The sequence below is a fragment of the Poecile atricapillus genome, chromosome 1 (assembly GCF_030490865.1).
Source record: "Poecile atricapillus isolate bPoeAtr1 chromosome 1, bPoeAtr1.hap1, whole genome shotgun sequence".
Classification (NCBI taxonomy): domain Eukaryota; kingdom Metazoa; phylum Chordata; class Aves; order Passeriformes; family Paridae; genus Poecile; species Poecile atricapillus.
This window is the reverse complement of record NC_081249.1, coordinates 113,226,134-113,241,042: the sequence shown is the minus strand read 5'-3', so window position 1 is coordinate 113,241,042 and position 14,909 is coordinate 113,226,134. Positions and strand designations below refer to the sequence as shown.

At 38.4% G+C, this 14,909-nt stretch overlaps 1 protein-coding gene across 1 annotated transcript in view; it reads left to right on the top strand.

Annotated features, from left to right (window-relative positions):
• EPHA3 (EPH receptor A3) overlaps nucleotides 1–14,909 on the top strand; it is a 177,501-nt gene that overhangs the window by 144,375 nt on the left and 18,217 nt on the right. Inside the window, exons 11-14 of the mRNA XM_058859742.1 lie at nucleotides 897–1,082; nucleotides 4,904–4,965; nucleotides 7,205–7,414; nucleotides 14,013–14,162. Coding sequence (XP_058715725.1) covers nucleotides 897–1,082; nucleotides 4,904–4,965; nucleotides 7,205–7,414; nucleotides 14,013–14,162 — 608 coding nt within the window. The remainder of the gene's footprint in view (nucleotides 1–896; nucleotides 1,083–4,903; nucleotides 4,966–7,204; nucleotides 7,415–14,012; nucleotides 14,163–14,909) is intronic.

Sequence of the window (14,909 nt, the reverse complement as noted above, 5' to 3'; positions counted from 1 at the left end):
TCAAGAAAATGGAGCTGGAAGCTGCATGCTACAAGATTTATTTCAAGCGGTTTTTTTCCCCCCTTCCCTCTGTTTTCAAGATGTGCTTTGCTCTTCTTATTTTGTGGTGCTCTGACAGTGTTGGGTTGGTTGGTGTCTGAGCTCCTGCTAAAGTATAATGGTCATTTGGGCTTGCAGAACTTGATTGCTTTTAATTAGGTCTGAAAAGAGCTCAACTCCCATTAGTTACTAGTAATAGCTTTTAAAATTTGTTTTCTGAGCTGCTGCCTGTCTTGGCAGCCTGAAATGCAAACAGTGTTAGAATCAAAGGATGTGATGTCAGTGCTTTTTAGCAATATGTATGTACATAAAGATACATCTTCCTTTTAGTGGTTATTACCTTGATAGTACAGTTCTCTGCCTAGAGGATGAAGCAGCTGGTGATAAGATACAGTGATATTAATTTCTGTGTTGTTGACTCAAATCTACCTGGGTTAGCAACAGAGAAAGATCATTGCCCTACCATATCTTTATTCAGGCCTTTTCTGATTAACTTGGCTGTCAAAAAGAAAAAGAAAAAGAAAAAAATTCTGAATAAAAAGCTGAAAAGGGGCTTTGAAATCAGTTGCTGCTCAAATGGTAACATATTGAAATTTCCTTATGTGATTTGTGTAAAAATTAGTTAAGTGAAAAAAATTTTCAAGTGACGTGTCTTCTTCCAACAGTTTTCTACATATTTAATATTTCCTCTTTTGAATGCTAAAAGTTTTCCTTGTACTCTGCTCTTTCATATTGCAAAAGGATAAACCAGTGTACCTCACATTCCAGAGGCTTCTTTGAGTGCTGATTCTTTTTTCTTGAATCCATACAAAATAACCACATTTCAGCTTTTGTCACTTTTCCACTCTCTTTTACAGGAGAATTTGGGGAAGTGTGCAGTGGGCGCCTGAAGCTGCCTTCTAAAAAGGAAATTTCAGTGGCCATCAAAACCCTGAAAGTTGGCTACACAGAAAAGCAGAGGAGGGACTTCCTGGGAGAAGCCAGCATCATGGGCCAGTTTGACCACCCCAACATCATCCGACTGGAGGGAGTTGTCACTAAAAGTAAGAAGTGATGTGGAAAGTGTCCTGGAGGTGTCTTCCAGCCTGGATAATTCTCTGATTTGCTGATCAGTCAAAGGAGAGCACAAGTGAATTATAAATGAAGTCATCCAGGTTTATGCTCTGCAAAAAGCTCAATAATAAATTGACAGGTTTAATAAACTCCAGAGTTACAAATTGCTCCGAAAGAGCCAAGAGGCACTGGGGGATGCTCTGGTGAGGAGTCGTGGAGTCTGATGAGCTGAGGCTTCCCAATTGCACTGAATTGTGCTGTGTTCTGCTTTCAGCTAAATCATTAGCTCATTAGCACTAATTAATGAACAGCCTACCTGGTACAACAACCAGTTCTAGTGAATTATTAAATAAGGCCAAACTTTTTTCCTGGATGGCTTTCATGCAGGGGAAATATTCCATGGGATGTTCAATATGTACCAGCACAAGGCATTTTAAAGCTCCAAAACTCCAGAATTCAAACATCTTGGTAAAAATCTCAAAGAAGAAGTCTTGAGGATTTAATCTGTCAGTAGTAAAATTAATTTTATCTCTGTCCTTAATATATATATATTTACTTAAATGCGTTTTCTAAATCTGCCTTTGGTTGCTTTTGTTACGGGTTTGGTTGGGGTTTGGGGTTTTTTTGTTGTTTTTTTTTATTTGTTTGTTTGTTTGTTTTTATTTTTGTTAAAGCATATTCTTGGTCTTTCTTTATGATAAAAAAACACCTTCTCTTTTTGAGACAAAATAATTTAACTGAAAATTCTATGTCCATGTTATAACTTCCTGGAAAAGTAATGTATTTCAACAACCCTCTTCAGCCACATTTTCTGTATTCCCACTGCAGAATGAAGTGGTACATTTAGTGATCAAATTTATCTACTTACATTAGTTATTAAGTGGGAGATGAATAAGATTTTATAAGAGGCAATCTTAAAAAAAAAAAATAAAAATTGAGTGCTCTTAGATTTTCCAGGGAAGCAGAAAAAATTTGTAGGATATTTCCTTGTTTATCCTAGGGGACCCTACTAGCAAAGCAGCTCTTTGCCATTTCAGTGATCAGCTTGGAATTTGATGAGGATGTTTCTAGTTTAATTGGATAGAAACATACCAAATACTTTGGTTTTAAGTAGATGGTTTTATTAGTTTTAAGAAAATTTTAGTTTTTAATTGTGTGATTCAAAGTTTCACAGGGATGGGTATGAAAAAATGTCATAGCATACTGCTGAAAAGTATAAGAAATTAAAACCCCACCAGAATATGTCTAAAAGTCACTAGTGAAAGGTATGTAAAACACTGTATGTTATAAAGAACCATAATTATAATAATAATAATGCCTTCTCTATGTGTGATTCATGAAAGTCTATTTTACTGATTTCAATAACAAAGAAATTATTGTTTATCTTAGGTCTCACAGTCCTATTAGGAAAGGTCTGCCTGCATAAATTGAGGTTTATCTCCTGCTTTGTAGTGACACACATTTTGTACAGTCAGAATAAGATTTGCAGTCACAAAATCACTTGAAATGCCAGCATCAATCTGTACAAAGCTGAGCTAAAATCTATTTTGTTACATTTTGTATTCCTGGAGCACTTGAGACAATAATTTAACTGCTGTACATGCAGGAATTTGTTCGTTGCTCTTGAATGTGCATTACTAATTCTCTCTTTATTCCGTGTAAGTGACTTTTAGTGAGTTTGCTACTCAGGTGTATTCACAGCACTGCTCTGGGGGGCTGGGGGAGGAGGTCAGGAGTGCCAGCTGCCCATCACATCTATGTGTGAGAGAGCAAATCTGAATATTTCCAGCTGAAACCAATAAAACTTCAGGGGTACAATGCCCTCTCCAGATAGCTCCAGTACAGGAGTTAAGAAATCTGCTCTGGAGCTATTTGTCTCCATTTTACTAGGCAAAAAGTAAGTGTAATAATAAATATTTGTTTTATTAAACATTCTGCAGGGTTATAGCAGGACAAGAAGCTTGTGGGTTTGGGGGTTTTTTTTGTTTTTTTTAGCAAATCAATTACCACATCAGGCTTCCAGCCTTGCCCCCAGTGCAGAATTGTTCCTCTGCTCCTCGTGGATTTCTGTCCTGCATTTCCCAGCTGCTGCCCTGCACTCCTGGGCACACCATAGGCAGCAGTCTCAATAGCCAGCACACATGTTCTGCTTAGTTTAATAATAATTTACAGCAATTTGTAGCCTGCTATTATAATAAACCTGGGCAATGCTGTTGACACAACTTGTTGTCATTTATAAACGGCTGTGCTTTGATAAATGGATACAGAGGGTTCTTTTAAAACTTCAGAGCATGTGCTTCTTATTATGGGCACATTTCCAGCTGATTGAGAGTGAAACCCTGCACTCAAGGCTTGTGGAGTGTGGGTGAGCAAGGCAGGAAGATGCTCCTGTAATAATTTGGAAGACATATTTCTTACTGTAATTTAAGTTCTTCTGATAAAGTCTCGTAAAATTGCCTGAGTTTGTACAGAAACCAGGCACCTGTCTCCTGGCTTCAAAGTGCATGGGAAAGTAAATTGATTTATCACAGAAAGTTTTGGATAGCCCTGTACTGGAAAGGTCCAGCAGAATCTTGTGTGTGTTACCAGAAATCCCTTTGAATTCATGTTAAACACAAAGGGAAAGGTTTTTTTCTGTAGGTATTTCTGGCTAGCATGACTAAGTAAAAATAGATTTTTTGCTTGAGCTTTTACACTGTTAGATCTCATATATGTATCATCTCTTACATCATTCAAGATTAATATTTTGCATACAGTATTTCCTACTGGTGAATGGATGACAGTCAATTACTCACTAGTATGACTCCCACAGTGTAACACACCGTATGTACCACAGAAAGAAGACATTTGAACCCATTAATTCATAATATTCTTCTTGTATTAAACTTGTTCTTTGTAACTAGTATTTCTCCCCTAAGACTTCTGTTTGGTAGAAGCTATATTTTTTGAAAAGCAAACAGAAAAAAAGTTGTTATTACCATTGACTTGGCTTTTTTAATGGCTTTCTTGTTTTTAATTAAGCTAGGTACCTTTTTCAAGCCTCATGCTGTTCAAGTTTAAAAGCTAAACTTTCACCATGCCCACTATACAATATGTAGGCCTTCCTCCTCCTTTTATGGTCAGATGCCTTCCTGTATTTTATGTGCAATAGTAATTCATCTCCTTAAATAGCTTCATGCTCTTACCCACCTTTCTCTCTACCACAAAGAGAAAATAAGCAAAGCTTTAGTAAATATTATGAAATAATATAACCCATGTGATGGTAAAATATTAGCAGGGCAATGACCATGATCTGAAAATTTCCCCCTCATCACATTAATTTTTGCATTAGTTTCTCTCCAGCACGTCAGAGCTGCATATAAAATCTTGGTTGTGTCACAAAATGCCCTAGGGTGGAGGGAATGGTTTCAAAAACTGATCTGAATATGTCTGGATGAGTTTTGGAGAATATTAAAGGCTTTTCAAGGGCTGTTTCCTCAGAGTTTGCCATTGCCCCGTGGATGCAGCATGCTCAGGTCCCAGCTGTGTCCAAGTTTGTGCTGTCAGGGATCCCACCACAGAGGGAAGGAGTGCCTGGAAGGAGGGAATGTCCATCTTACAGCTCTGCTTCTCTTTCCAGTGTCCTGTATTTTATTTTGCACTTTCCATCTTTATCTGCACCCAGCCTCTGTTTGCCCACACAGCTTTTTCTTCCTTTCTAAATGTAAAAATGATCCTTGGGGTTAGGAAGATTTGGACACATTCTTTGGGCTTGCTGATTGTATTCCAATGTGTGCCTTTGAGTAGCCTGACCCCTCTGCTCTATTTTCAGGTAAACCAGTCATGATTGTTACTGAATATATGGAAAATGGTTCCTTGGACAGCTTCCTACGAGTAAGTGCAACAGGAAACTGATGAAGCAGAAGTTGCTCTTGTTCTGGACTTGTTATGGGTTTGCTGCCACTCTGCACTGATCCATGCTCAGCTCTTGTTGCTTGGTATTTCTTTATTTTCATTTGGGTTTGTGAGCATCATGATGTGCTCAGAAAGGCACGTAGGGATCTGGCTGGTCCACTTGCAGTAACCATTATTCCAAAATTAAGACAATTTTGGTTGCATTAATATGTCACATCTATTAAAAATGAACAAAACAAAACATTCTGGCACACAAAAATGAGAAGTGTTTTTCTGGAGGCAGAAGTATGACTGTAATGCAGTTTTGCTTATTGGTTGGCAGCCTCTATGTCTAAGCAAGAGATTTTCAAAATGAATGGATGTGTGGAAATTTTATCAGTAATCAAAAGTTGACAGAATAGCCCCATACCTGGGGATGTTAGAAACGTTTAGCTAGCAAAGTTTACTGGACTGTTTTCTTTTTCCAGCCTTAGACATACTAATGCTGTGGCTGATTTATCTTTGTTTTCTGTCAAAATTGGTAGTGAGCCTAAAAAAATTCAAACGCTCCCTGTGTCACCAAGATTTACTTGTGGCAAAACAAGAAGTGTAGGAGAAATGAAATCCCATCTGAGGGGAAACACTGGTTTAATTTTAATTTGTTAGGGCAAACTCAGCTTTGGCTGGGAGACTGCTTTGGTTCTGCCACGGTTGAATGACATTATCCCCCAAATTCATAACATTGAACTAGACATTTAACCCCGAAAGGGGATAGATTGTCAACCTTAGTTTCACTATGTACTATATATGTTATGGTGTCCACTGGAGCATGTAAAATACATATAAATAATGTGTCAGTATAGCTGAATGAAATATCTCTGTACTGAACTATATATATTTTGTTTAGGCTTGAAATCCTTGAAGAGAGCCCTGAGGAAAGGGGAATAATTTCTGACTGCCCAGAACAGTTGTTCAGCTTGTTCTTTCATTTTTGTGTGATTTTTTTTTTTTTTTTTTACTACTCTTGTGTGGAAACATAGATAAGAACCTTGTGACTCATTAATATCACAGGCCACTCAGGCCATGTAACCCTTTTTATAAATGCCTTTTGAAACCACTTAGTTTGCTTTCCCCATTGCCATTGAAAGGCTCTCAGCATCTGATTCTGTTCATGCTTAGAAACCTTCTGGTTTTTAGTTAAATCTTTTCCAGAGTCTATATAAAATTCTCTACTGTTGGCTCTGATAAAAAAAGGGACAGACAACTGCTAAGAAACTTTTAAAATAATTAGTTTCTTTATGAAGGGGAACTCTGAGAGACTTTTTAAGCATCCACTGTGTCACATATTTGTCTAATGCTTACAGTGCTAATATCACCCCCAAGTAGAGTAATCAGAAATGAAAAATGGATGCAATCAGTCTGGCAGACTGATTCATGTCAGATCACCTCACGTGGCAGAGCCAGCTTCCCTGCATTTAATAAAATTCCAGAAGTAGCAGCACAAGGAGCTGGAGAGCTGCCCATGAGGATACATTTACAGCACTGGGGAATTCATCTGAGAGCTGCACTACAACAAATGCTGTCCTATTGTCTATATATCCATATAGCAATATCAAAAGTAGATGTTAAACAGGATTCGTGAGAGTTGGGAGATTTAAATTATGCCCAGAAGCAGATGATGAGAAATATATCCAACTAATGGTTTCTAGGCTAAGTCATAATGTGTCTCAGTAATTTTTGTGTTCCTGAAGTTGAGGGAAATTTTAAGGAATGAGTTTTAAAGTAACAGAATTTGAAAGCTGCTGACTCGGATCAGCATTTGCCTTTGTTAAATCAATTTCTTGTGTAATAGAAAACTTTCATTAGGCCATTGGGGAAGGCTTGGATTTTCACTAAAAAATCCTGTGGCCTTTCAGGGAGGTTGGACATCTGTTTCTCTAATGTTCTGACGCTCCAGTCTCAGGAGCACACACAACTTAGATTTATGTGCTGCTTTCACACGTGTCCCATCTAGGAAATTAAAACACTGATGACAGCAAGAAGGGGAAAAACTAATTTTTATTTGAATTGCAAATCTGTCCCCTTCCCTCAGCTGACTGGGAGATCAACATGTGGCATTCAAATCACAACACTTGACTCACAAGCTCCTCATTTGAAGAGCTTCCAGGGTACTTACCAAAAAATCTGTGCGAGGAGGAACGCGAGCCGTCCCTGAAATGACATTTCCAATGTTTTGCAGAAGCATGATGCTCAGTTCACAGTCATCCAGCTGGTGGGCATGCTTCGAGGGATCGCCTCTGGCATGAAATACCTGTCGGATATGGGTTACGTCCATCGGGATTTAGCCGCCCGCAACATCCTCATCAACAGCAACCTGGTGTGCAAAGTCTCGGATTTTGGTCTCTCCCGTGTGCTGGAGGATGACCCAGAAGCTGCTTACACCACAAGGGTGAGCTCCTGTGTTCCTCCACCCGTTTAAAATTCTGGTTGGTTGTGACAAAGACTGAAATCTGATGGAAACCTGAAACCTGAGGCTGTGTGGCAGAGGGCAGTCAGTCTTGTATGGCCAGAAATACTCAATAAGCCAGAAGCTCATCACAGTTATTTTTAAATCCGTGTCTCAGAGAAAATAGAAAATGTACATACAAAAAGTATGGTTTGTGTTGGTAGATTCCTTAGACTATACAAAGTTCTTGGCTCAGTTTCTTTATTCTGAATCTGTAAAAGAGTGAATATCACAATTAAGGCCCGAGTTGTTTTGGCACACAATAATTTAAGATCTCAAGTGTGTTTTGAGAAGTCTTAGTTACACTGCTGTGTAAAAAAAATCCTTCCCATCAAATTTTTGTGTGCTTTCTGGCATGATAGGACATATGCCTGACTGGAGCATACTGCTATCACTGTTCTCAAGGGTGTGTCATTCATACCTGCTCTTATACCTCTAACTGAGTGAAAACTTGAGTAAAACCAAAAAAATGCACATCTGATTATCACCCTGAATCACGCTTCCATTTTTTTGTGGAAGCCTTTAGCTTTCTGTATATATGTGTATTACACTTGGATATCTTGTTGCTCATTTTATTGCTATTTAAAGTGGATTTTGTTAACTTTTTATAAAGTGACATTAACATCCAGTATCTTAGTCAAGTGTAATTTGCATTTTTCACAGTAATCACCTCATCTTCACTGCACAAACCAGATTACAGTGTATCAGCATAACCTTTATGTGGATTTCCTTCATTCCTGAACACTGACAGGAGCAATCAATAATTTTAGTAGTCTGCATGCTGCCTTCTTCATGATTGAAATAAAATAACACGTGAGAAATGAGTAAAGAAATGACAGTTTTCTTACACATTATATACACATACATTAATAGACAATCATTTATCAATCATACCTTGATAACTTACCAGGCATAAAGACTCTATTCTTTACTTGACCTTTCGGTGTTTTCTTTGCCCTCTGATAAACTTTTTCATGGAGTTACAAATATGCAATATATACCACTTCAGAAAACTGTGTGCAGAGAGCTGTCATGGTTAATATAAAGAGTCATTAGCAGGAGAAAGCAGCTTTAATTCTCAGTAGTGTTACAGCATTAATGAATAAATATTCCTGGAATGCAAGAGTTCCTCAATAGAAAATGGTCTGTGGTCCAGCCAGCAATGTATTGCTGTGTCAGGTACTTATTTGCTCTCTTAAAATCAAGCTGAAAATGAAGCTTTGGATGAAGTGTCAGATCAGTGACGTCTCTGTGGGTGGCTTGGATGAGTCAGGGTGCACAGGGTGTGAGTGTTTTCAGCCAGTGTTCCATGTGAATTTCCTCTTCCTCTCCTCCTGCCACCTATTTTCTGAGTCTACCTGCCTATTTGCAATTAGATAGTGAAATCAGATGGAAAGAAACTGTTTTGTAAAGTGTAATCATCTGTGTTGAGTAAACTCCATCTGGCATTTATGGTGTGTGTGCAGACTGCTGCAGGAAGATGCTCAGATAATTAAAACCTTCAAATACCACTTAGGACAAAATTTAATATTTTAAAAATATTTTTTTTCCAAGAGTTGTTGCTCTGAATATACCTGTGCCACATGTTGGCTCTGAGAGAAGAGCAAGGATATTTGATATTTATCTTTTTTGCTCACGTTTCCTTTGAAGTGAGTCTTATGTAGATGTCAAGGGAGTGTTTCCAGGTGGGATGTTTGATCCCCAGCTGAAAAAATTGGGGACCACAGATGTGAAACAGAGCTTCACTTCACTGGCAGAGAGATGAACAGTTCATGTCCCTGCTGCTGGGATATTTCACAGAACACAGGACCATTTCCTAGGCTTAGCACATTTTGCAACCACTAATTATAGGACAAAGACAAGACACAAATAGTGCTGCTTTTTAAAAATAATGACATCATCTCAAACTATTCCATGCTTTATAATGGCATTGTCCCAAACTATTTCATGTCTTTAAAACTAAAGGATGGCAATAAGATATTTAAAAAACAAAAATAAACCAAAAAAACCTCAATTATGACTAAAATTTCAAACATTCTGGAGTTTATATTATATTGATGTCCTCCTGTCTCTTCCTACTCCCTGGTGTCCATTTAGTATCCATGGTACTAGGTAAATTTATATATAGAGTTAGCTGCAAAGATGGGTGCTTTATCTATTTAGGCTCCTTATCTACCCCTATTTTCCACCTGGAAATGTCAAAGCCTGAAAATGGTTCCACTGCTTTAATTCATAATTGCAAGTCAGGATTGAACTACCCCCAAGAAGCCCAGCCAGGCTTTCAATACTCACCACTGCCTGGGTGAAATTTTATGTTGTGCTGTTCTCAGAAGCCGTGTCTGAAGCTTTGCATAAAGGCTAGGAACATGTATCCTTTTATACATCAATAATTTATGTATTCCTTTATGTATCAATGCATAATCTGTGATATTCGTGCTATTGTACCAGAAGCCTGAAGGACAATGCAAAGATCACAAGTGCACATGTGAAATACAGGGAATCAGGAGTTGTAAGGAACTTTCCTACCTGACAGGGTCATTTTTTTTACCTCCTGAATTACTGTCACTGCATTGATACCACAAAAGGCCTTTGGCAGCCTGGGGTCTGCCTGCTTGCAGAAGCAGAAGCCAGCATGTGAATCAGGCTCACTTGTTTGGATTTTTTTTTATTTTTTCACAGAGTCTTTGTGCCTGAGGGGATGTGCTGTAATTCTCTACATTCTCCATATCTATTCATTTTTAATTGAAACACTGAGATTGTATTAAAATTGTCATTGTCAAATGGATGGGGTTTGTCCTTATTATTTTTCAGATGTCTGTATGACAAGTGGGTGGAGCAATGACACAGTATGAAGTGGAAGTGAATTTAAGCCATCACTTGTAGAGGGACTGTAATTATGTCTCTCAAAGACAATATTTGGGTAATCAGTAGATGAACTTTGACTGTTTAAGTACATGGATAGATCACCAGTATTCATGGCATTTTAATGTAAATGCAGCCCATGGTGGACAGAAATCAGTTGTATTTTCCCTATGTATGCAAAATCACAGTGACACCGTCTGAATGCATTGAAGGGTGTGGTAAAAAAGAGAAAAAAAACCCCATAAATTCTCTTGCCCCAAAGCACAGAGGAGAGGAACAGTGTTCTGTCATCACTGACTACTCAAGGAGGAGATGATTTCAATATAAAACATTCATTAGTAAGGGGCTGACAAGCAGCATCAGATAATTTCAGGTGTGTAAGAAGGTAAAACAGGCTCATCTCGCTCACATGAATCTGTCTTGTTCTGTACCATTAAGCTATCTCCTGAACTCTCCTAAGTCCTGGTATAATGCATGAATGTCAGGCTTTTATTTTCAGCTTTTTCTGCAAAGCCCTTCTAGTAATTCAGTTAGAATCCATTTTTCTTGATTCTCCCCTCCCCAGGCCTGTGGCTTCGGTGCCTGTGGCTGTCACCCTGTAACAGATTATAAATCAGAGTATTGGAATGGGTTCTGAAGTCCTGGAAACAGCTGCCTTGTGCTGGAGTGCCAGACGTGCGAGAAATAAATTGAGGACTTCATTGACTTTAGATGAATTATGTTGGAGAGCCAGATACTGCAGGAAGAGCAGCTCCACCTACAGAAGATAAAACTTTAGGTTACTGCTGGCTCACTGATTTCCAACCCCAAGATAGGTTCTCTGACCTAGACTGCCTGGGATTTTGAGCTGCAATTATAAACTCCTACAATTTCTAACACCAAAGCCTCCTTCTACTCAAGTTCAGGGAGCTTGGCTTTATGATGATCATGCTCTTAAAGGAAGACAATGACATAAATATATAAAAACTGTATTTATGTTCAGAATATAATCAGTAAATAAATTGCTGTTCTTGTTCTTAAACTATTCCTAAAAAAGAGTCAGCAAAATCCCTTTTTAAAAATAATTTTGACATTTTTATGACAAATTGGGGAGCAGAAGAGCAAAATTACATTTTTTCTATTTTTTTTTTTTTACATTTGGTGGCAGTTGATTTCTTTTTTTAACTATGTTTTAATTAATATTTTTATCTTATTTATGGTAATGCTGTGTGTATCTGCAGGGTTGTATAGGATTACAGCGGAGACTTAGCAAAGAAAATCTGAAAGCCACTGACTCACATTCATTGTAATAAGAATCTGGGGCTGATACACCTTCCTTTTTCAGTAAAGCAAAGCCAGAAATTGTTTTGCTGAGTTTGTAATTTTTCTGCAATAAAGCAGTCCCAAAATGTGAGGAGACTAATTAATGTCTTTTTTTCTTTTTTTTTTCTTTTTTTTTTTTTTTTGGCAAATGTGTTTCTCCAGTTCTATAAATGACATAAGATAATAATGTCAATACCCAATATGAAATTCTTGCCCTTGTCTAACGGGAGATATCTGACTCTCTTCGTGGTGGTGGGGTCTTTGCTGATGTAAATTTAGGATATGGTTTTCCCCCAGGACTGATGTTCTTTATTGAAAACCAGAGCTCACTTCTAGCATAGAAAATAGAGAAATTGATTTCTTTATCAGCCTCACATCTAAATCTGTAAGTGGATTTGTTGTGAAAACATGAGGCTAGGGGAGAGCTTTCCTTGTTTCTTGGCTGGGCCTTGGACTCACTGAGGGCCCCCAGACACTTGTAAAAGGAGCTTATTAATTGAGTATGAGAAAAACAAAGTCATTTTTATGTTCTTGGTACTGTTCTGAAGCAGCACTGGGAATTGTGAATAAAGTTATAATGCATGGAAAATACAATGTACTTTTTGTGGCTAAAGAACATCATCTAATAAATTCAGTTTCCAAGAGAGAGAGAGAGAGAGAGAGAGATCAGTCTCTTCATCTGGCTTCAGTGACAAAACAGTGGTTTCAAACCAGTTTATTTTCTGTGTCCTGTTTGCTGGTCTGCAAGTGATGTGGAAATTCAGTGTTTACCTGATTTTAAGAGCTGTGTGTGAAATGAAGGTTTGTCTTTTGGTGGAGAGCTCTGCTAAACAGAATGGGATCCATGAAAACCATATGCAAAAACAATCCCCTCCCTGACCTTTGCCAAACCTCTAAGACTTATCTAGTGACATTTTGGAGGCTTAAATTGTAGTCTGAGTCAGGACTGCCTGTGCTGTTTATACTTAATTTAATTTTTGCAATAATAGCCATGAAAATGAAGATGCTTCGGTGTAGTTAGACTGTATTTAGGTTTCTAATTAACACTAATGCCTGCATTTCTATTGTTAACCAAGCTAGTGAGTCTAAAGCTGGTGATTGTATAGCTACCCTCAGTTCAGGTACAGTTTATGGGAGTATAGGCAAAGCTGAAAAATATTTTTAAATCTTGTTTTCTTGCTGGTTACTCAGTGGAAGTAAGAGCACTCTCTCCCCACAGAGGTGGTTGTGAGGAGAGGTGTGTGACTGGAGTATGATGGGGGTGTCAGAAGCACTGCAAAGAGCTGGTCTGGTGTGAAATCTTCAGAATATATTCTGTACATGTTGTGCATAACTGGAAATAACTTTAAACTCTTGCAGTTTTCTGTACTAAAATACATTCACTCCAGAATTGCCTTCAGGAACAAGTTTTACAGTGCTGTCTTCTAGAACTTTGTTTTCTCATGTGTGACTCTCAAAAAAACTCTGTCAAAGCTGGCATCACCAGGAATTCTCTCTTTTCTCTAATTCTCACATTTTAGAAACTCAGCCTGAGGTTCCTTGTGTGCATTTTATTAACTTGACCTGCAGCAGCAAGTGGTGGCCGTGACCAGAGTGAGATGTTCCCCTACCTACCATGTTAATTGTACTGGTAGCTTCAGTTTTCTTCAAGTTTTGGCATTTAATGATGGCTTGCTTCTCTTATGACTGTAAAAAATCTCCAAGGCCACTCTCCCAGCTGACATTTTTGCACTCTTCCCTCTGCACAGATGACCCCATCTGAATCTGACTTTCTGTGTCAGCTGGAGGCTTGGCTTTAGTGCAATGAAGCAACATCGTGGCCCCTTATTTTCCCTGAATGTCCTAGAAAACCTGGTGAAGCCATGCAGGTTCCACACCAACAGGGAAATCACTTCAACGCCTCAAAATCAGCCAAATCCATCCCTCCTGTGCTGTGCAAAAGGACCTGGGTTATGAACAAGGACCTTGGACTGGGTTTTCCACCTTTCATGCTGTATGACTGTCGTGGCAGTCTCCAAACATTTCAAAGCTGAAAATCAACCAGACTTGATTTACCATTTACTCTTACCTGTGCAAATTGTGCTACACACACATGTGTCTGTAAAGTGTATATGCTGTACTGTATTACATATCTATATTGTAGATAGATAAGTCTATGGTAAATCTACTAGAGATCAGTAGATTTTGCACTGAAATGTACTTTACTCTCTCTTTTGCTCTTATGACAAATGGCAGCAGCATTTTCCAGCTTACACTGGGGGTGTTTTACACCATTAGTGCAATAACTGAGCATCTCAGAGATAAAATAATGAACCACACAAAGTCATATTTGTTGCAGGGCAGTCAAATGGACTCTTTGGTTTTGTTTTGCTCCCAGGGGGGCAAGATTCCCATCCGATGGACGTCTCCAGAAGCCATTGCCTATCGGAAGTTCACGTCAGCAAGTGACGCCTGGAGCTATGGGATTGTCCTCTGGGAGGTGATGTCTTATGGGGAGAGACCCTACTGGGAGATGTCCAACCAGGATGTGAGTAAATTGTTGTCTGAGTTATGTTCTCAGATAAGGAATCTAGCTGTGAAAGGAGCCCAGGAGCAGGTGGCTCTGAGTTTTTGGTGGTGACACTGAATCAGGTGCAGAGATGAACGTTGCCAGATCTCCCTGTCAAGTAAAGAACTTAAAACAAACCACCATCTTTATAGCAGAGTGTTTTGGACCTCTGAAGGAGCACAGTAGAGAATTTTATCCCATTGGTGGTATAAGATGATGTAAATAATTCCACTGCAATGAAGTCATTGCCTTTTGCATTCCTTAGCTCGTTGCTAGAAAACCCTCCTAAATTTCTGCTGATCCCCTTTGGTTCCACTTGTATAATATTCTGTAGAAGTTTTCTGTAAATGTCAAATGCACAGAATAAATTGCTCTTGGCACTTGTGAAAAAGAGAAGCAGAGCATTTCTGCAAAGAGTTTGATGAAACCAAAATGCTTCTGGAAGTAATCAATGGATAAAATAGAGAAGGAGAATGATCTGATTAGACTTCCAATACAAGTTTCTTTGTAATGTTAGTAAACTGCCCAAGCCTGCAATCTAAATGATTAATGGAGCTCTCCCAGTATTTTTTAAAGAAGCATAACATTTCTCCAAAGAAGATTTTTATTATATCTGTTTTGGATTCTTTTTCTGTTGTTTTATCAATTTTAGTTTTATTCCACAGGAGTTCCTTATGGACCAAGTATGTAGTGCAGTCACTCACACAAATAGATTTTCCAAGGAGC